The sequence below is a fragment of the Microchirus variegatus genome (assembly GCF_963457635.1).
Source record: "Microchirus variegatus genome assembly, chromosome: 23".
NCBI lineage: Eukaryota > Metazoa > Chordata > Actinopteri > Pleuronectiformes > Soleidae > Microchirus > Microchirus variegatus.
Genome location: NC_139824.1, coordinates 16,518,983 through 16,541,743, shown reverse-complemented (window position 1 = coordinate 16,541,743; position 22,761 = coordinate 16,518,983). Strand labels below are relative to the sequence as shown.

At 43.3% G+C, this 22,761-nt stretch overlaps 1 protein-coding gene across 1 annotated transcript; it reads right to left on the bottom strand.

The window, feature by feature from the left end:
* Window positions 1-60: 60 nt before the first annotated feature.
* evpla (envoplakin a) lies at window positions 61-22,216 on the bottom strand. The gene is made up of 22 exons (XM_083909550.1): window positions 22,125-22,216; window positions 16,223-16,322; window positions 15,969-16,123; window positions 14,968-15,091; window positions 14,031-14,162; window positions 13,872-13,913; window positions 12,239-12,400; window positions 12,050-12,157; window positions 11,868-11,963; window positions 11,592-11,702; window positions 9,413-9,559; window positions 9,174-9,325; window positions 8,973-9,070; window positions 8,652-8,824; window positions 7,056-7,222; window positions 6,833-6,971; window positions 6,555-6,748; window positions 5,319-5,469; window positions 5,136-5,219; window positions 4,949-5,056; window positions 4,756-4,848; window positions 61-3,839 (listed from the first exon to the last, which is right to left on the bottom strand). Exons 1-22 carry the CDS (start codon window positions 22,166-22,168, stop codon window positions 438-440), a joined length of 5,982 nt encoding a protein of 1,993 aa, XP_083765676.1. The 5' UTR covers window positions 22,169-22,216; the 3' UTR covers window positions 61-437.
* Window positions 22,217-22,761: the final 545 nt, after the last annotated feature.

The following is a 22,761-nucleotide window of genomic DNA, read 5'->3' as shown; positions in this document are numbered from 1 at the left end:
AAGCAATCGAGGCTCTTTGACCATTATAATTTATTTTTTTATTGATATTTGTTTCTTAATAAAGTATCAAACAAGACTGAGTATAAAGTGAACAGTCAAGAATAGCCCATGAATAATACAGGATCAAATCAATCTTGGAAAAAGAGAATTGCACCATGTCCCAGAATCCCTAATACAATAATATCAAAGATAAACTGCATTATTTTATGTTCTGTTTTTTTTTTTTTTTTTTTTTTTTTAATTAGACCAAGTCAGATACATTTGGTAAACAAAGGCAACTCCGCAGCAATCATGTTAGCTAGATAGAAGCAGGAGAAGACATTTCCTGAGTCAAAATCTTCATTGTAATTAACGTCGAGATTCATATGTCGTCATTTTTTTTTTTTTACCACAAAAACAAAACAGACTAGATAATTCAAAGCATGTTGTAAACATATCTAAAATCTTGCGTATCTCGTAGAGTTGTACGTTGGAGTGTAACGAGAATCTTTGGAGGAGGCGGGCAGCATCGGTAAGCCCGATGCCAGGTCCGTCTTACAGCGATCCAGAGCTTGTTTGTAGCTGATCTTCTCCTTGGTGATCGGGTCGACGAGATCTTTAATGTGGGTCGACTCGGCCTGCAGCTCCCTCAACATCGTGCTGTCGATCATTTTTGACCCGATGGCGTCCAGGATGTTCAATCTGCGGCCAGTGTTGGGATCGACCAGGCCTCCGGTCAGGTGCTGTGCCTCCATGTAGCGCATGGAGGTGTCCTTGTGCATCCATCCCTTCTGAACGGCCTCACCGAGGGACAAACACTCTCTGGTCACTGGGTCCTCGATGCCGGCGAAAGCCTTCTGGGCGTTGAGTAGCCTCTGGAGTTGGCTGTCCTCAATCAGGCCTCTGGTCGCTGCCTTGTGAACGGTGTACTTCTCTTTGCTGTTGATGTCGATGATTCCGCCGGTTGCGGCCTGAGCCTCCAGCAGCCTCTGGGCGGTGGTCGGGTCGATCAGTTTGCGCAGGGTGGCGCTGCGAATCGTAAAGCAGGTGTCAGTATTTGTGTCCATGACTCCAGCAACTGGGTAGATTTCTTTAGCCGAGGAGAGCTCCAGAGGGGCGGACTTCACGGTTGTGGTGGACTTTGGGATGACTGAGTTAAAGCCGAGCTGCTTCTTGTTGTCACCCGCGACGAGCAAGGCAAACTCCGAGATGGGCATTTTCCCTTGTTTGTATTTCTGCAAATCGTATTCCGTCAGCCTCCCTTCCTTCATGGCCTTTTCGATGGAATACTGCTTGCCGCTCTTGCGATCCTGCAGCACCGACGTCTCGCCGTCGGGTCCCTGGGACGTGGTCTCCTCCCAGTCGCACTCCAGCTCCTGCAGATGGATGTACTGTTTGCGATCGATGAGGCCCTGCAGGTAAGCGTCGTAAGGGGACATGTCTTTGCCCGTCTCTGGGTCCAAAATGGTGATTTTGGTGGACACGTTGGTCTCTTTGGTCCTCGTCTCCGTGTGGTCGTCGTTCTGCAGCGTCAGCAAGAGCTCTCGAAGGGTGCTGTCTCGGAGGTGAATCTTGTCTTTTTCGTCCAGGATCTCCCTCTCCAGACGCTGCACGTCAGACTCCATCTTGATGCTCTTCTTTCTGCTCGTCTGTGTTCTCTCGCTCATCAGTCGGGTCTGCTGCTGGTACGACAGGGTGGTGTCATGTTTCTTGGTCTCGAGTGTCCTGAGCTCCCTGGTGAGGTTGTCCCTCTCCCGGTCCAGGGCATCTCTGTTCATAATCAGTGTGTTCTCTTCCCTTGAAGTGGTCGACTTGGTGCTCGACAGGAAGTTAATTTTATCCCTAATGCGTCTGATTTCATCCTCCACGTCCTGTCTGGCAAATCTATTCTGAGACACCTGCTCCCTCAAGCGATCCCTTTCGCTCTCGACGGCCTGGTCTTTCTCAACACGGACAACCTCTTTGTAGACCGTCTTCTCAATGGACTTTTCCCTCTGCAGGATCTCGAGCTTGACGGTGATGTTTCGGATGTCCCTCTGGAAACGCAGGATGTCCCTGGTTTCATTGTCTATATCTGATCGGACTGTATTTGTCAGCCGGTCCAGTTTGGGATCTCTCTCAACCTTCAGCACCTCTTCGACGATTATACTCTCCTCAACGGGAGGCGGAGCGTTCTCCAGCTGCGTGATGCGCAGACGGATCTCCCGGAGTTCAGATTCAGCGTGAATCCTTTTCTGGCGCTCGTCGCTCTGTCTGAGGATCCTCTCTTTGTCTTCCACCATTGCTCTTAGCTGCTGCAGCTCCAACTCCAGCTGACGCCGACTCTTCACTTCGTCGTCCAGACTCCTGCTGAGCCGATCGTGGTCGACGATCTGCCTCGGGTCCTTCTGCATACGTATGACCTCCTTCACGACCACCTTCTCCTCAGGTCTCTGCCTCTCCAGCTGGATGTATCTGTTCTGCAGATCGAACACCATCTCCTCCGTGGTGCGCCTCACCTGCGCTTCGTCCCGTACGTCTCTTCTCAAGCGGTCGGCTTCTTTCTCCAGCAGCGGATCGGCTTCGTACTTGATGAGTTCTCTGGTGACGAGTCTGGTTTCTATCTTGGACTTCTCAGCCTTCCACTCGTCCCTGTCTTTCCTGAGAAGCCTGACCCGCTCCTGCAGAGAGCTGTAAGAGGTGTGCAACAGGCTCACCTGATCATTTAGCCTCCGAATCTCTCTCTCGTTTTCAGGGCTCCTCTCCTCCTTGACCACCTCTTGGAGAACCTCCTTCAGCTCCACCTTGGGCTTCTGAGCTCGAAGGACGTTCACATCGGTCGTGACCGTAATGAGCTCCCTCTCCAGATCAGAGCGCTGCCTGTTTGTATCTTGTATATCTTTTCTGAACCGCATTATCTCCATTTCCGTGTTTGGGTCTATCCGGTAGATTTCGTTAACTATTTCCTTGACCTCCACTTTCGGTTTCCAGTCTTGAACTTCCCTGTAGCGGCTGTGGAGCTCCATCAGTTCGTTGGACAGCGTGGTGTTGGTAACCCTCTCGTCCTCCAGGCCTGTTCTAATCTTGCCAGATTCCGTGATGAGTTCAGGGTCTTGTTGAATCTGTAGCACCTCCTTGGTGATGATCTTAGGCTGAATATTTGGGATGATTTGCTCAAGGGCATTGATCTGACTCCTTGTTTGGAAGATGTCGTCATTGAGCGACTTAATCTTGTTGCCCTCATTCGAAAGTTCCACCTCGAACACTCGCACTTGTTTCACCATCTCTGGATCCTGCTCGACTCTCACCACTTCCTTCTTCACCACCCTCTGTTTGATCGGCGGCTGCTTCTGCTGGAGAATTGTGATCTCCGTCTTCATCTGAACCTCTTCCCCACCTCGCACTCGAAGTTCGTCCCTCAACCTCGCCAACTCGTCCCTGAGCTTACTGGCCTCGACGTCCAGCTGAGGGTCTCTCTCGAACTCGGTCACCTCTTTGGTCACCAGTTTGGGGGGAGTGTTTTTGATGGTGTCTTCCAGAGATGTGATTTTCTTGTTGAACACTTCGACGTCGGTGTGCGTGGTGCTACGCCTCAGCGACTCTTCGCGCAGACTCTTCTGCAGGTCGAGCAGATCGCTCTCCAGTTTCGGGTCGCGGTAGTACTGCAGCACCTCCTTCTCCTCGATGCGCTCCACGCCCCTGCGACTCTTCAGGGACAACATCCTGTCTTTGAAGGTTCTGAGGTTCGTCTCGGCGTGAACGGTCCTGTCCTTCTCCTCCTGCAGCTCTTTCACCAGAGTGCTGACCTCATACGCCGTCTTTTGCTGGTTTTCAAGCTGCACTTGCTGATGAGCCACCATTTGAACTTGAGCCTCATTTTGCTATAGAACGACAGAAAGAAAATGGGTTTATTTTGCAACCATTGGTAGAAGCACCTATCGACATTGAAGCAGTTAAGCCAGAGGGTTGCATGACGTTTTTAATGCTCCTCTATCTGAAGATTCTAGTATTCAATGCCTGATTAAATGATGATTTATTGATAATTCATTAATTTAGGGTGAATTCCAATTCCTTGCTTAACCCTCAATCTCAAAAATGTGCGCTCCCTCTAGAGCAAGTGCTGTCCCGATTCTCAGAAAAATTAAGTTGAGGGCCAAGTTTAAGGGCTGTATCGCCCTCAATATTGAGATTTTCCGAGACCACCCTTGGGAGCAAGGGCTACCCAGAATGCATTGCGCGTTTTGACATAACAAAGATGGCATCGAAAGCAGCGAAACGAGTACGCTACAAATGAAGTGTTTTCTTTGTTAATAGAGATATAAAAATGATGAAGACCCATATTATGGATTACTGACGTCATTGTTGCGTAACGTTTATTTTTATTTTACGATCTTTTGTGCGGACAAGCGATGGTTTGCTATGGTTTACTTTTCAATAAGCCGTGTGGTAACTGTCAGCTGAATATGTCCGTGGTTGTGGTATTTGTATGAGTATCATCTTATAACTAACTGACAACCTAATAACTTGACCGACAAACGGATCGTAATAAATAATCGTGACGTAAATGCGTTCTTCTTCTTCTTCTTTTTTGGAGTTGACAGACTGGAGTTAACGCTTTCGCGTTATTCTGCCCCCTACAGTCTGAAGACGTATCTGCATTTAAGGGGCGTCCCATTTCTAAGTGACAAAATAACCATCAACACTTGGTTTTGAGGGCCAGTTAAGATTAAGGGTTGAGCTTGAGGGTTAAGATAGGAATTGGAATTGGCCCATATATTTATTTCCCCATTGTCTTACTTGTGAAATGATATTCCTGGCCAAGCCCATCTGTTTTTGGCGTTGGGTGTTTTCAGCCGTCGCTTTGGCGTAAAGGTTCACCAGATCCTTTTCCTAACAACAAACGGAGGCAAAAAAAACGTCAGACACCAACCACAAAAAAATATATTTTTAATACATTTAAATGACAGTTGAAATAAACTGTTTCGGTTACCTCTCTTTGCACAGCTTCAGAGAGGGTGAGCACTCTCGGTTTCTTCGCAATGGTGGCCCCAGAATCCTCCAGTGTACCGTTGTATTTGTCCACGTTTGTATCGTACTCCTGCAAAAGAACGGGAAGAATTAAAGCAATCGTAGGTCATTCATTCACTCGTTTACACACGTTGTTATTTCATCCTTACATCGAGCAGGTTCTGCAGGTCCATGGACACGTCAGCCAGTCTGTCCATGTCGTCTCCCTTCCTCTTCAGGTCGTCCACTACCCTCTGCAATGACGTTCATTACGTTAATTACTGCGATACAACGCGTTCACATACATCGTATAAAGTACGTTTTGTAAAGTTCAGGAGAGATGGGGGTCTCACATCCTGGGAGCTCTGCTTCGACGCGACCTGAGACAGGTCATCGGTGGAGTTCATCTGGTTCGTCGGCAGCGTGTTCAGGAAGGAGTTGAGAGACTTGGACGTGGTCTGGAACTCCTGGTTCTTGGTCGCAGCTTCTTGTAAGAGGTTTTCTCTGATGTGAGATAGGGGTTTTTTTTGGAGTTAGCATCGCATCAAATGTCTGGTGGTTACCGCACATTTTTTTTTTTAAATCATTAATTTATTGTTAGTTAGCGAGGGGACCGTTTCTATGTTCCCCGGGTCCTATGTTCCCCGGTCACATACAAAGCGGGGAACATAGGACCCGGGGAACATAGAAACGGTCCCCTCGGACCCTTTCTCTAAAAAAGGGTCCTATGTTCCCCGCTGTTCACCCAAAGGGTCCTATGTTCCCCGCTTTGTATGTTCCCTGCTTTCACCCAAAAGGACACAGGGAACATAGGACCCTACCACTTACCCTTACCCGTACCCGTACCTGTACCCTAACCCTAACCCTACCCTAGTTTACTGTCCACTTGGGGGGGGGATTTGCACTGTCTCACTTTGTGAAACTCATGCTTGCATATAGTAACAGAAGTAAGTGGGGCTTCAACCTGAAGTCTTTTAGGTTTTAAAGACAAACTTATCATATTTAAAGTGTAGTTATTGTTATATGCAAAGTGTACAATCGCCTACAATCGATTGCATGAATTGTTATTTCTCATAACTCCATGTTTTTCGCTTTTAAAGGCGCCATATGTAAGAAGGCGGTTACTACACTCAAATTCAAAATACCGAGGTGTTTTAGGTTTCGTTTTCTGACGTAACTGGCAACCCGTGGTTGCTCGGCAACTGAGACTCTACTGACTGCAATGATTGGTAGACGGCGGTAGGTGGCGCCACATGAAGCCAAAACATAAACATGATTTGCAGTCTGCAAAAAAAATTTTTTTAATGCAAATATTTTGTCTGTACTGTTGTTGTTGGTGAGTTCAGTTTGTTATATGAACATTATTCCTGAGTCTCTGTGACATATTAGGAGGATTTTATGGCCAGTTGATTTAGATTTATTACATAATGCACCTTTAATATTTATATTGAAACATAGAGTCAGCTCTTCTAAGGCGGCATTTCGGATCACTGTGTTTTAATAAAATATATCCGAGACTAGGCCTGATTACACTTCCGTGCACCTGCTGTTCCAGAAAGCTGATGACACTGAACAGTGACTGGCCTCACCTCTCCTTCAGCTGGTTGTTGACGTTGGTGTAGCGGGTCTGCAGCTGCTTGGCTTGCGTCCTCTGGCGCTGGATGTCGGGGCAGTATTCCTGGTAGCCCTGCTGCAGGGAGCTGCACAGCTGCTCCGTGGTCTCCAGATCCTGGCTCAGCTTCTTCATGTCGTCCTGAGCCGCCGTCGCGGCCTTGCGCTGGTACTGAACGCAAGAACACACGGTACGCGTCAAGACACAGTCGATAAGCTTTTTTTTATCTGGGTAGGGGGGTGACGACGCCCTCACCTGAATGTCGTTGATGCTGTTTGGGATCGCGTTGTGCTGGTCGGGGATCGGACCGGCGTCGCTCAGGTTCTTCTCAAATCCAGAAACAAGACTGTCCACCGTGTTCAGCTGCCTCTCCAGATTGAGAGACGCGTGCGCTCTGGGCGTGATAAGAAAAACAGAATGAGATGGTGTGGAGCTCTGCACCTGTGTTCACAAACAAAAACTACTATAGACTCTTTACTTCTTGGTGTAGAGGTCAGCGAGCGCAGCAATGCTGTCGTGCTTGTTGTTGGCGGCGCTGAATTGGAGCGGCAGCGCCGAGGAACCGCCGCTGGACATCAGCGGCTGCAGCTCGGCCTGCGCCGCCTGCTTCTGCTGCGCCAGACTCTTCAGGGCATTGGCAGCTTGCTGCAAAGCAAGAAACGTTCATCCTTTCATTAATATGCAATCATCAAGAGGGATGCACCGTAATGTTCTATGCCAGGGGTTCACTGAGGGCCACATCAGCATCACGGTTACCCTCAAAGGGCCAAATGTAGCCGTCATACAGACTAAATGTAACCAAATATAACGTAAAATAAAGGTAACTACTTAGTAACATATTGCTAAATAACCTTCTGTATTTCTAACTTATTCATGTTACAAATGATGGTGTTTCTTGACAGCTCGGGTGATTTCTTCAGCCACAGTAAAGCTAGCTTTCACTAGCACCATCGTTTTTGGTTGTGGCTTTTTTTGAACACATTCTGCTGCGATCGCAGTCTCAATCTCAACGCAATCGCCATGCATTGTGGGAAATGTAGTTTATGGCCAATGCACGCCTTAAAGGTCACATAGAGTGGTCCTGTTGCACATATATGTTAGTTATGGAGGTCTACTTACATACATTCACTTGTTTTTATGCTCAAAAACCTCCTAGTTTGTAAACGAGCCGATAGAAATCTCTCTTTTCTGACGCTGTTTGCCAGCTGCGATCTTTCAGACAATCTCTCGGACCCAGAAGACAGAGTCTTGTGATTGGCCAATACATATCAGCACACCCGCTCTCAGAGGCGCAGCAGCTCCCCCCTCTGGAACGGTGGATGCACTGCTCCTCATTATCAAAACATTGTTTTAACAGTGTTTAAGAATAACTTCTTCACGACTCCCCGCCGCAGTCCCTTTGACGACCTTTGACCCAGAGTCAGAAGACACTGTCGCTCGTGAAACACCTCCACAACGGACGTTATTCTTCTTCTGTGGTTCAATGTACGCAACCGGATGTGCCCGGACTAGTGCCCGGAGCAGGAGGATCTGCTGTTCAGGAGAACTGCTGTTTACGTAACCGGACCGGGTTTTTTCAGAGATCTCGCTGAGCCCGAGATTACAATAAAACACAGCGTTCTCAGCAGTGGCTGAACTGTTTGTTTAGAACCTTCAGGGCTTCATAAACAAGGTAATGACGCAGATACACACTAAAAAAACAGCTTTAATAGGAACTTCTGGTCTAGGTCCGCTTTAAAGCAGCATAGACCTCTTTTAACACAGATTTTTAAGACCAATTAATCACTCGCGGGCCACATAAAATGACCCGGAGGGCCACATCTGGCCCCCGGGCCTTGAGTTTGACACATGTGGTCTATGGGATTACAAATCAATTGAGAACCAGGCTTGTTTTTTGCAGAGACTTCCATTCAAATGTGGGTTTGAGTTGTTGCCCTCTAGTGGCGGCTTCCGACACATACCTTCTGGGCTTCTGTGTGTGGTTTTGAATGTTTGCGTTGCTAGTTAGCTAAGAGCTAAACATTCGTTCATTAACCGTCTCAGCTCAAATCGGTGGTTTATTTTCCGCGCTCACCTCCTGCTCCCTCAGTCTTTTGGCCAGGTCTCCGGCCGGGTCACTGTGGCTCAGTGGGGTTCTCAGGCGGCTCAGCATGTTCTGCTCAGTGTTGGTCAGGTCGTTGTCCAGTTTGTCCAGCTGCTGGGACAGAGCTTTGGCTGCGGGGTCCACGGGCGCAGAGGACAGCGGAGCTGCACACAAGAACAACAGGGGAAGATGAGCTGACCGATGAAATCAATGATTTATACGACTGGGATGTTTCATCAGAAACTGATTTTGCACATTACAGCTGCTGCAAAACACCAAAGAAGAAGAATATTTAAATGTGTAGAGAATGACCTGATTGCAGGGACCTGGAAATATCTGCTTTGTTGTTCTTCAGCGACGCCGACAGAGCTGCTCGTCTCTTCTTGATGTCGGTCAGTTCACCGCCCAAACTGACGCAGAGGAACAAACGCATGTGCTGCATAAACGCCATGTTTTGAAAACATTTTTTTTTTTTTTAAATTGGCCTTAAAATTCCAGCTTTGCTTCACTTACAGATCCACCTTGTCGATGGCGTCGGGGTCAGGCGGCGGGATCTGGAAACAAACCCCCGGGAAGGTTTTGGTCGCTCCGTTGCTGGACAGGACGTTCCAGTTTTCGTCCGAGTTCGTCTTCAGGGTCAACTTCTCGCCTCGCGACAGAGAATCCTGGACATTAAAAAAAAACGGCGAGTTTAGACGATGAAGAAGAGCCACCGCTGAAATGATATCCGTGTCTGAACGCAGAGCTCTAACCCTGTCCATCTCCCAGTCGCACAGGGACTCCACGGTGACGAGCCTGCTGGGCACGACGCGTCGCTGCTTCAGGGGGGGAATGGTGGTGCTGCGGCGCCTCAGGTCGGCCAGCAGCTGCTCAGAGTTCTGCACGGCCTTCTCCTCTCCCTGAGGACCGAGGGTGGAGAGGGACAAAAGAATGGTTATCTTCGTCAAATACTGTACTTAGAAATAAGGGTTCCAAAAGGGTTCTTCTACAAGGGCTGAGGTTCTACCTGGAACCATTTGCTTCTGAAAAAACCCTTTCCTGAATAAAGGGTTTTTCAAGTGTTCTTGGTAAGGGTAATGGTTCCAGGAAGAACCATTTTGATCCGGAGAACCCTTTCAAACCACTTTACTGAATAAAGGGTTTTGAAAAGGGCTCCAGGTGGAACCCTCCAAAAGGGTTCCAGGTGGAACATTTATAAAAGGGTTCTACCTGCAGCCAAAAAGCGTTCTCCTATGAGGATAAGCCGAAGAACCTTATATGGTTCTACTTAGCACTTTTATTTCTAAGAGTGTACTGAAATATTCTACTCAGGTAAAAGTCTCACTATTTTGAACAAATTTGACTTAAATACAAGTGAAGGTCTCACTATTTACATTTTCTCTTCCATATGTTTCCAAATTGCTACACTCTTAGAAATAAGGGTTCCAAAAGGGTTCTTCTACAAGGGCTGAGGTTCTACCTGGAACTATTTACTTCTGAAAAATCCTTTTCCTGAAGAAAGGGTTTTTCAAGGGTTCTTGGTAACACTAATGGTTCCAGTAAGAACCATTTTGATCTAGAGAACCCTTTAAAACCCCTTTCCTGAATAAAGGGTTTTAAAAGGGCTCCAGGTGTAACCCTCCAAAAGGGTTCTCCTATGAGGACAAGCCGAATAACCTTATATGGTTCTACTTAGCACTTTTATTTCTAAGAGTGTAGTTAGTCATACACTCTTAGAAATAAGGGTTCCAAAAGTGTTCTTCTACAAAAGCTGAGGTTCTACCTGGAACCAGAAGAAAGGGCTTTTCAAGGGTCCTTGGTAACACTAAGGGTTCCAGTAAGAACCATTTTGATCCAGAGAACCCTTTAAAACTCCTTTCCTGAATAAAGGGTTTTAAAAGCGTTCTTGGTAACACGAAGAGAACCTTTTTGGTTCCAATCTGTTTGTTCAAGTTGGAACCAAAAAAGGGTTCTCCTATGAGGACAAGCCGAAGAACCATATGTGGTTCTACTTAGCACTTTTATTTCTAAGAGTGTAGTTAGTCATACACTCTTAGAAATAAGGGTTCCAAAAGGGTTCTTCTACAAAGGCTGAGGTTCTACCTGGAACCATTTGGAAAAAACCCTTTCCCAAAGAAAGGGTTTTAAAGGGTTTTTCAAGTCTTCTTGGTAACACTAATGGTTCCAGTAAGAACCATTTTGATCCAGAGAACCCTTTAAAACCCCTTTCCTGAAAAAAGGGTTTTAAAAGTGTTCTTGGTGGAACCCTCCAAAATGGTTCTCCTATGAGGACAAGCCGAAGAACCTTATATGGTTCTACTTAGCACTTTTATTTCTAAGAGTGTAGTTAGTCATACACTCTTAGAAATAAGGGTTCCAGAAGTGTTCTTCTACAAGAGCTGAGGTTCTACCTGGAACCAGAAGAAAGGGCTTTTCAAGGGTTCTTGGTAACACTAAGGGTTCCAGTAAGAACCATTTTGATCCAGAGAACCCTTTAAAACCCCTTTCCTGAATAAAGGGTTTTAAAAGCGTTCTTGGTAACACGAAGAGAACCTTTTTGGTTCCAATCTGTTTGTTCTGATTAGAACCAAAAAAGGGTTCTTCTATGAGGACAAGCCGAAGAACCTTATATGGTTCTACTTAGCGCTTTTATTTCTAAGAGTGTAGTTAGTCATACACTCTTAGAAATAAGGGTTCCAAAAGTGGTCTTCTACAAGGGCTGAGGTTCTACCTGGAACCATTTGCTTCTGAAAAACCCTTTTCCCGAAGAACGTGTTTTTCAAGGGTTCTTGGTAACACTAATGGTTCCAGTAAGAACCATTTTGATCCAGAGAACCCTTTTAAACCCCTTTCCTGAATAAAGTATTTTAAAAGGGTTTTCAACTGTAAAACATGAATATAATAACTTTAAATGCCTAAATGATCCGTGTTCTCCATGTTTTTCCCTTGTACCTCGAGCTGCAGCAGCGTCTCAGAGTTGGTCTTCTTGCTGACGGTCTTCGGGTCCAGGCTGTTGTTGAGTTTGGTCAGCGTCTCCGACAGTTGGTCCGTGTCCATTTGGTACTGGAAAACAGATTGAAGGTGATCGGGTGAGACGACGGAACCTCTGGAGCGAAAACAGCTCAGATCCGAGGAGAACCGAGTCATCGCAGGTGTCTTATCCTAAGTCACGGCTCTGGTTGCATAAGAATATGTGAGTAATTAAAACCTACTGAGTTGCTACTGTACCTTCTTATATTCCTCCACGTTATCCAGATGCGTCTCTTGGCAGATGCACAGGTTCAGGAACTTCTGCCACTCGCCTCGTACGGAATCTCTCTGAGTCTGTGTTCCGTTTAAAGAGTCACGATCGTCATGAAGGTTTTAAAACACGACTTTAAACACCGATAAGATAAAAGTTTGACTCGTACCTGTATGGTGGCACTGGCCGGATGCTTCAGCTCAATGAGTCGATCTCCTTCGTCCTGCAGTTTGTTCACCTCGGTCTCGTGCGACAGCAGACTGTTGTTCTTGAAGTTCTGATCGACAAAAAAACCACGCACCGTTCAGACTCGCATCGGTACTACGTTCACAGACGTTCTATCTCGTCAGCGACTGACCTCGTATTGCCTGCGGACGTCGGACGGATCCACCATGCGGTCGCTCCAGTCCTGCCTCTTGATCTTGTCCTGCTCCTCCTTCAGGAAGCCCAGCTCTTTGTTGCAGCCGTGCATGTATTCGCGGAGGCTGTTCAGGTAGTGACGGCGCCACTTGGATTTGTCCTGTGTGGGGAAAAAGATGGAAAAAGATGGGAAAAAAAGTGCAGACATTTCAAGTCTCCTTTAAACGACTTCCTTTCATCTTTTATATTCTGTTGCGAGTGTCGTTCCCGTCTTTGATTTGTGTACAAATCCCAGAGCGGGAAAGTGATACCAAACAAAGATGGGATGTGCACACGTTCCATGAGGGTAATGGAGGGAAAAGAAGACGCTTCAGGTGATGATGAAAGGCTGCGAGTACAGCTGCGTGTTGTGTTCAAGGACACGCGGTTATTAATAAATACACAAACAGGAGATCGTCCTTTTGTTTACGCCACACACACACACACACACACAGGGTCACGTAAAGGCACAGGTGTAAAATGCAAAGACCTGGACTGAACTGTACAATGTGCACCATTTTATTTTGCTACTACATCTATACACATATATACACATACATACATATATATACACACATATACATACATATATATACATATATATATATATTCACATATACATATATATTTATATACACATATACACATATATATATATATATATATACACACATATATATATGATTTCATATTTTTCTATTTAGATTCACATGTGACAGATGTCAGATGATATTATTTCAGACAAAAACATGGTATTTATACACATACATATATGCATACATATACAAATACACATAAATATATACATACATATATACATATATACATTTATACATATATATGTATATATATATTCAATTTAGATTCACATGTGACAGATGGCAGATTATATTATTTCAGACAAATACACGGTATTTATATACATACATATATACACATATATGCATACATACATATATACACATACATGCATGCATATACATATATATATATATATATATACATACATACATACACATATATGCATACATATACATATATATACACACATACATACATATATATATACACATATATACATTCATACATATATATGTATATATATATTCAATTTAGATACACATGTGACAGATGGAAAATTATATTATTTCAGACAAAAACATGGTATTTATATACATATAATATACACATATATACATATATATACACATATACACATATATACATACATATATATATATGTGATATCATATTTTTCAATTTAGATTCACATGTGACAGACGTCAGATGATAATATTTCAGACAAAAACGTGGTATTACTGTAGTATTATCTCCTTGCATTAGAAATAAGACGCATTATCACAACATTACCATCATATTACAAACGTATTACCATACTATTACTATGTTGTTTGTATATTATAATGTAAAGTGTCACATAGCTGCTAATTATCATTTAGTAAAATAATGAAATCTGAAAGTCTGTTTCATCCAAATCTAAAATAAACAGATCGTTTCATTCATCTTGTGCATTTTCTGTATTTTCTATCATCACAAAACTGGCTGAGTGAGTAAAATAAGCGAGTACTCACCAGTAAACCGTTGTATTCTTTCTTCAGGGCCAAGTAGTTGTCCTGAAATAATAATGGAATAAAAAAACACAGTTTTTACAAGAGGCTGCTGCAAAACACGACCGTGACGTCTGCGGTGTTTTCATGTCAACACTGGGTTTGGCGTTGGCTCTCTCTCACCTTGCTGCCTGCAGAGCTGGCGTTGAGCTGAGCGTTGTAGGCCTCGAGCTGCTTGTGCAGGATGTTGTGAGTGGCGATCTGCTTCTCCAGATCCTCCATGGAGGGCCCGAAGTCGTCCACGTCCACCTGTTTCTGTGAGACGCCGCAGGGGGGGAAAGGTGACAGGAAACAACGCGGTTTAAAGGGCGTATACGCTGACGTTCTTCTGTTGTGTTTTCATCTCGTTTGTGCCTGAACCTCTCGATCAGCGGTGTCATCGGCATAATTGTTACCCTCAAAGGGCCGTGATGTAACCGTCGTACAGAATAAATGTAACTAAATGTAACCAAATATAACTTAAAACAAGCTCACGTTATGGAAAAACTTGCGAAATGCCACGAAATTCACCAAATCCAAGATGGCCGACTTCCTGTTGGGTCGAGTTCGTGGTGTGAAGAGGATTTTTTTTTTGCTCGTCTCAGGCCGGGCAATATAACCACCGAATTTCAAGAAATTTGGCGCAACTAAATTTCGGCCCGCTCCATAGTGGGCCTGACCTGTGGGGGGCGCTACTGTTTTCAATTTTCGTCCGTTTTCACGCACGTTCAGGGGGGTCAAATTCAAGTTTCCGTGGAGAGAAAAATAATAATAATCAATAATAAAGGTAACTACTCTGTAACATATTGCTAAATAACGTTCTGTATTTATAACTTATTCAAGTTACAAATATGATGCATTTGCGGGTAACGCAATCGCCGTGCATTGTGGGAAATGTAGTTTATGGTCAACGGTCAGGGTATGAATACACTGACTGTCATTTCTGTGATATAGTTATTGCTTTGAATCATGTATATGTGTATATTCTACTATTCTATTGTTCTTTTTTGTGTTTTTCTGACTTTTACTTTTACTTCTTCTTATTATTATTATTATTATTTACGACGCCGCGTTCACTTACTTGCTTCTGGCTGAAAACGGGCGCCCAGTCGATTCTGGGCATCAGCGACACGTCGTCGATCTGCTCAAAGATCTCTCTGTAGAAGGCGCAGTCCTTCAGCCAGCGCTCGTGCAGGTGGATGACGCTGATAACAAGGAGCAAAAAGAGCTTTTGGTGAAACGGTTTTCATGATTTAAAGTCTCTCTCTTCTTTATTTATTTGATTGTTGGGATCGCGAACACCTTCAATTCAAAACTCATGTCGGTATCGGTCGAAATGTAAACAATCCAAAATACAAATCAGCAAAAGCATCTTATGATGTCTTTGAAATTACTCAGCACAACTAATATCGTTAGATAATGGAGTTTGTGATATATTAGACACAAAAAGACAGTTGAAATTCACTTATAATATATATATGTATATATATATATATATATGTATATATATATATAAATATATAAAAATCTGCTTTGCCTTTATTTGTCGTTCTATCCTGATTTTCTTTAAACAACAGCAGAGATTGTGTCCAAATGTCAAAAACTGGTAAACCTTTGTCATGTGCACACACACACACACACACGCACACACATGCTGCTGCTTCTGTTTTTAGATTTGTGAAGATGAATGAATGAATGAGTGAGTGAATTAATGAATGAGTGAATGAATGAATGAGTGAGTGAGTGAATGAGTGAACGAATGAATGAGTGAGTGAATGAGTGAATGAGTGAATGAATGAGTGAGTGAGTGAGTGAGTGAATGAGTGAACGAATGAATGAATGAGTGAACGAATGAATGAGTGAATGAATGAACGAATGAGTGAACGAATGAATGAGTGAACGAATGAATGAGTGAGTGAATTAATGAATGAGTGAATGAATGAGTGAGTGAGTGAATTAATAAATGAGTGAGTGAGTGATTGAATGAATGAATGAGAGAGTGAATGAATGAATGAGTGAACGAATGAATAACTGAATGAATGAATGAGTGAATGAATGAGTGAATGAATGAATGTAACTGACTCGTCCTCGATCTCTTTGACCTGCGGGTGTTTCATCTTCTTGGCTCGGTCCACGTCCAGAAACAGATCCCTGAGCAAACCCTCAGCCTCGCCCAGTTTGTCTGAGATCTCTGTCTGATGCTGAAACGGCAGCTCCCTCTTGTCGTTCTCCGCATCCTGGTGGAAAGAAGAGAGGGAAACTTAAGCATGATAGTGTGTGTGTTTGTGTGTTTGTGTGTGTGTTATTCTTGGTTATTCTGGTCCTGCTTCCCTCACCACAGTCAGCAGATCCTCTGCCCGGAGGATGTCTTTCTCCACCCGGTCGGCATTCTCCTGCATCTGAGCGATGAGGACGGCCAGGCCGCTCGTCTGGCTCCTGAAGAGAGTGAAAGGATAAGGAGCAAATATGATCAGATGCTGCTGGTTTTTTTAGGTGAAGGGTCTTTAAAATAACACATCAAAAGTATTTGTCAGGTGGTTTTTGACGTTGCCGTTTGTTCATCCCTTGGTTCTTCATTAAAGCTCCACTGTGTAACTTCTGCTAACGTCAGACTGACTGTTATCAGACGACCTCACTCGTGTTTCAGAGAACCATCAGGGTCAAGTCAAGCTTTGCTGCAGTCAGAGGCGCAGCTTGTGAACAGGCAGGGCAGGTAACCACTTAGGGCCCCCGAGCTGATAGGGGGCCCCCGATACTCGGACCCTGAGGGCTGTTTTTACTGAAATGTGCAGTGACCAGCCGCCTCCCCGTCCCCCTTTAAAAAACAATGGGCGATTTGCAATGACATCTCAGTAGTAAACCCCCCTAAAGGGGCCCCACCTCCCTAAAGGGGCCCCACCTCCCTAAAGGGGCCCCACCTCACTTTAACCTGTGTGAAGTTATCATTCTGCAAGTTGGAAAATGAAGAGGATTATTTACAGTGTAATGCATATCTTTTTTATTCAGTTTATATGTTTTTTTCCAGTTATTTACAGTTTTTTTATTGTTCTATATATTTATATTGTTTTATAATGTGGGTTCTTTACAGTGTAATGTTTTTTTTTAACTCATTTTATATAGTTTTTTAAAAGCTATTTACAGTATTTATTTATATTTTCACATACTTTCATTTATTTTGAAAAAAAAAAAATATTTTGAACTCATACATTTTTTCATTGGTGTCAGATTATTTGTAACATAATGGTGATGATGGAAGAAAGGGCCCCCCTGGAGTATGTTTGCTTAGGGCCCCTACAAACTCTAGAATCGCCTGTGGCTGCAGTGTGGCTGATATTCTGTCATAAAAATGTTTTAAAAAAAGACCAGAAAAACTATCAAATATGTGTGTTTTAATACACACTTTAACCTTTTTACAGGATTTCAGACAATGTTGTCAAACTAGTTTTCAGCATTATCACATTTTTTTGAGGCGGGGGGGGGTCAAAAATGCATTCTTCATCATCATCATCAGACTGATTTTTATCAAGATCAGGAAACTTTCTACAAAGCGAGGGTCAGCGTGAGGACGTGTGTGTGTGTGTGTGAGCTGTGTTTCAGCGAGCCACACCCAGAGAGAGCGTTTCTGAAATGTTCAGAATTCCCATCGTGCCTTTGCCTCGTCACTCCCTCCGTCCACATTTCACCCGAGAGAGAAAAAAACGTCAAACTGGTAAAACTGCGAGACGACGGCGAAACTACGCCCGTAAAAAAAACTTCAACAAGAGGCGTCTTTGTGACCGGAGCGAGTCGTCGTGCTCAAGTGTGAGACTTTTAAAGGTTTAAAGGCCTGAATCTGCAGCTAAATACACTTTTCAGCAGCTTTTCCTCTCTGACAAAGACGTATCGCATTAAAAAAAGCACATTAATTCATCTTTTCCATCTCCATATGCAGCATTTATCTTCTAAAAGCTAAAAAACATCAGTATATCGTTCCTTTCTCCTTTGAAAACAACACATTCCACAGAGTATTTCATGCATTATAGACATTTAAAAACAGCCAATCCTCTCATAGTTTACACCAGAGCCGTTTCTTGCTATATGCGGACTATGCAGCTGCATAGGGCCCCCGCAGCCACCAGGGGGGGCCCCCAAACTGCAAACTCAGACTCAGAATTTAAAGTACCTGTCTTTATTTGCATGTATTGGATGCATTCATTCATTATGCATATATTTGCAAAGCGTGTAAGTGTTTTGTCGAGTAAATCGACCCCCGGATACTTTGAAATCTCGCCTAAGAACTCATTTTTACTCCTTGGCTTTTAATACAGCGTGAGAGTTGTTTGGTCTCTGTCTGGCTTTTACTGCATTTTTATATTTCTTAGTGTTTTATCTGATCTTATGATTATGTTTTTTTGCCTTTTATATGCTTTTAATTTATTGTATTTTAACTTTTAACTTTCTTTATTTTACCATTTGGTATCTGTTGCGCAGCACTTTGGCAACTTTGTTGTTTATAAAATGTGCTATACAAATAAAGTGGATTGGATTGGATAAATCAGAAAAAGTTGGGAATCTCTACCTCGAGTTTGAAAAAAAAATAGGGCCCCCCCCCCAAATAGTATCTCGCATAGGGGCCCCCAAAAAGCTAGAAACGGCCCTGATGACGAGGACGCTGAGGTCCATTGAGGGTCGCAAGCCCTTTAAAAATAGGGGCCCCCCCAAATAGTATCTCGCATAGGGGCCCCCAAACAGCTAGAAGCGGCCCTGGTTTACACAGCGATGGATTGCACAAGCGTTTTCATTCATTCGTTCACTTTAAAGTCTGCAGAAATAACGCAGATGTCACTTTATTTGACCGCGTGCCAAAATGTTTCCCTCAGAGAACAAAGACGTCTCTCACAAGCAGGTCGTCGTGTTTATATACATGTAGATTTAAAAAACTATGATGATGATGATGATGATGATGATGGTGATGATGATGGTGATGATGATGATGGTGATGATGATGGTGACAGGGCCACAGAGGAATGTGGAAAACCTGTGTTTCTTCATGAGCTGATTCTGGTTCAGCGAGTGTCTCTGACAAAGGCTTTTCCACCTCTGACTGCTCTCACTCAGCAGGAGAGACAGGTATGTGCACATGCACACGCACACACACACACACGTACATACACACACACACACACACACACACACACACACTCATTGTCACTTGTGTAGAGAAACTTTGTCGTTATCGTTGCTCTGATCTGAGCGAAACCGTACGATAATGTGACTTTTAGGAGTTTTGTCAGCGTTTGTTTATTACGTCGTCACATCGTGACACTTTAATGTCGTAACGTCAGAGCTGCGGCTAATATTAGATTATTTTACGTAATTGATTATTTTCTCGATTAATCGTTTGTTCTCTAAAGTGTTTGTTTTTGTCCACGAACCAAAATTATTCACTTTTTAATGATTTCTTTGTAAAGAAACGCAGAAAATACTTACATTTAAGAAGCTAAAACAATCAGAAATCTGGTTTTAATCATGAAAAAAAGCTTCAAAACAATTCAAAGATGATCAAAATAGTTGACGATTCATTTAGTAATCGATTAATCGTTTGTTCAGTCGTTTGATCAATGATTTCTTCGTTATGTGGAGCAAAGAAACAAAGAAAATATTCACATTTAAGAAGCTAAAACAGTCAGAAATCTGTTTTTATCATGAAAAAAGCTTCAAATCGATTATCAAAATAGTTGACGATTAATCGAGTAATCGATTAATCAATTAATCGTTTGTTCTCCAATGTATTTGTTTTGTGCACGAACCAAAATGATTCAGTTTTTAATGATTTCTTTGTTTATGTGGAGCAAAGAAACGCAGAAAATATTCACATTTAAGAAGCTAAAACGATCAGAAATCTGGTTTTAATCGTGAAAAAAAAAGCTTCAAAACCGATTAATCGATGATTAAAATAGTTGACGATTAATCGAGTCATCGATTAATCGCTTCAGCTCTAGTTCATGTGTTTAAAACAGGATTGTGTGGAAGATCAAGATCAAAAGCGGTCGCGTTACGTCTTCATCGTCAAATCAGTGCGATCTCAAACGCCTCAGGAAGTTGCATGACAGGCCACGCCCCCCTGGTCACGCCCCCTGGTCACGCCCCCCACACACACACATCACTGTGATTGTGTGCTACTATGAGTTGTGTAGAGCGAGATGTTGCCTTTAATTTCACTGTCAAACTTTATGAAACGGTGCAAACGCTGCCTTTCAATACATAAATATGTATTTATATAGATATACATATTTATATATATATATATATCCGATAACTGGATAACCTACATCTAACCCTGAAGAACGCTCCTCTTTCCTTGGAACACTCTCACGTTTCCTCCTCGTTCACTGTTTGCATTGTGAATTTTGAGAAGGCCACAAAAAAAAAAAAAAATCTGCTTCACCAACTGTGATTTTTTTTTTTTTAACATGTGTTAATGACTCGTTATTAATTCATCTTCCTTAGCGTGATGCTATCGTGACGGACAATATTGTAATAATAAAAAAGGTGTGCGGTCATGTGACCAAAGGTGTGTCTGCAGAACTCGAGAGGAGAGAACTTGACCTTCAATCAGAATCTGACACACACACACACACACACACACACACACACTCTTGTACTCGCTGCTTACTGAGGACCAGTATTTCCACTTTATAAATCAAGACACTTCTAGACTGCTTCTATAAAGAACCTACTGGGTGCAGTACCATAAAATGTCTGCAGGTGGAACCAGGTTTTTGTACCGAAATTGAGGACCTCTGTTTTAAAAAAAAGTATATTCCTTAAATGTTTACAATTTAAGAAAGTGATTTCGATGTAAACAAAGTGAGGATCAGGCAAAATGTCCTCACTTGGTAAAAATGACCTCACTTTGTTGGTTAAAAACCCTCACTGGTCCTCAGTATGCCACAAGTACAAACACACACACATTCTTGTACTTGCCACACACTGAGGACCAGCATTTTCCACTTTTTAAATCAACACAATTACAAATATCTGCTTCATGAATGACATCTATATATATATATATATAAAAAAACACTACTGAGTGCAGTACCATAAAATGTCTGCAGGTGGAGCCGGGCTTTTGTACCAAATTGAGTTTGTTTAAAATTTGACTGTTAAAAAAACAGTAGTATAGCACGTTTGTACAATTTAAGGAAGCGATTTCAACGGAAACAAAGTGAGGACCGGCACAAAAATGTCCCCACTTTGTAAAAATGACCTCACTTTGTTGGTTTAAAAAAGCCCTCACTGGTCCTCAGTATGCCGCAAGTACAAACACACAGTCAGGTTTCTTCCAAGATTTCATCTTTAACACATTTACGTAAGAATATCTTTTGTGTTTTTGACACTTTTTAAATCATCACCTGTGGATTTTCAGAATAAAATCTGAGTTTTGACGTCACAGAACGATGGAAATGTCAGATTAAAGCCGTATATAAAGGGGGGGGGGGGGGGTGTCACACCTGTTTGAAAGCAACACCGACAGAAAAGCAGGTGCCCAGCCCTCATCATCATCATCATCATCATCATCATCATCAGGTGAAACCGAGGAAATAGAACTGTTAATGCACCAATGAATGAATGAACGAATGAATGAATCGATCAGTTTTTATCCGATCAGGTGAAAATGAGCAGAGTTTTCCAGCTTATTCTGCACATATTTTTTGGCCGACTTAGTCGTCTTTTAACTCCCGGTGTCGAATTATGTAAGACGTTGGACGTTGGCCCTTTAACTCTGAATTCACGAAGAGCAGATTATGTGATTATCTCCAGTCTGGGGACAGATATGATGTCTTTAGACGTGTTGAAGTGTTATTTTAAATGCTTCAATCTTCCCGACTTCCCTTGTGCACAGTGTCCGACCTCATGTTGACAAGGTAAACCTGACCTCAGGCTGTGTCAACACCTCACTAATCTAATGCTCTGTTTTAACCTGGATTAACCTCAGAGACTCAAATCAGGGAAGAATTCACCTGCAAACTTCACCTGTTCTTCTTTAAATAATAAAACAAGCTGCAAAATAACAAGAAAGGAAACAGAGAGAGAAAGAAAGAAAGAAAGAGGACAAAGCCACGCAAACAAGAAACATGACACACGTGTGAGCTCTTTAAGAACAGAAGGATAGAGTCACCTCACACACACACACACACACACACACACACACACACACACACACACATATAATATAATCTTAATATAAAGACTCACTTGCTGAGCTTGGTGCTGTCATTGGTTTCCTTTTTCTTAAACATCCTGCAGGTTGTGTGTGTGTGTGGGGGGGGGGATGAGTCGGGATCCCACAGAAATCTCTCTTGCTCTCGGTGTCTCTTACTCCTCTCTGTGCCTCTGTCTTCCTCTTCCTCTTCTTCTTCTTCTTCTTCTTCTTCTTCTTCTCTCCGTTCTCCCTCTGGTTCGTCTCACACTCACTCAAACGTACACATGGAACAGCAGCAGCAGCTCCTCCCAGACAGGTTATCCTGTGTGTGTGTGTGTGTGTGTGTGTGTGTGTGTGTGTGTGTGTGTGTGTGTGTGTGTGTGTGTGTCACCGCCCAGAAATCCACCCTCACAGACTGGACCGACCTGTTCCTCACACTCTCCCTTTCCTCCCACCCTCTTGGTCCTGCCCTTCCTCTTTCACCTGATCTCTCGTCAGCTCAGCAGGGGCTCAGCTCAGGGGGGGCCCGGCTCGGGGGGGGGTTCAGAGGTCCACATGGACGCGCAGGTCAAATCAGGGTTCAGTTCGATTCCTGCAGAATCGTAAAAAAAACACAAAACACGCACGTTTTAATAGACACAGGGTGTTGTTAGAAGATCCTATTTAAAGTACAACAAAAGTAGCTTGTTT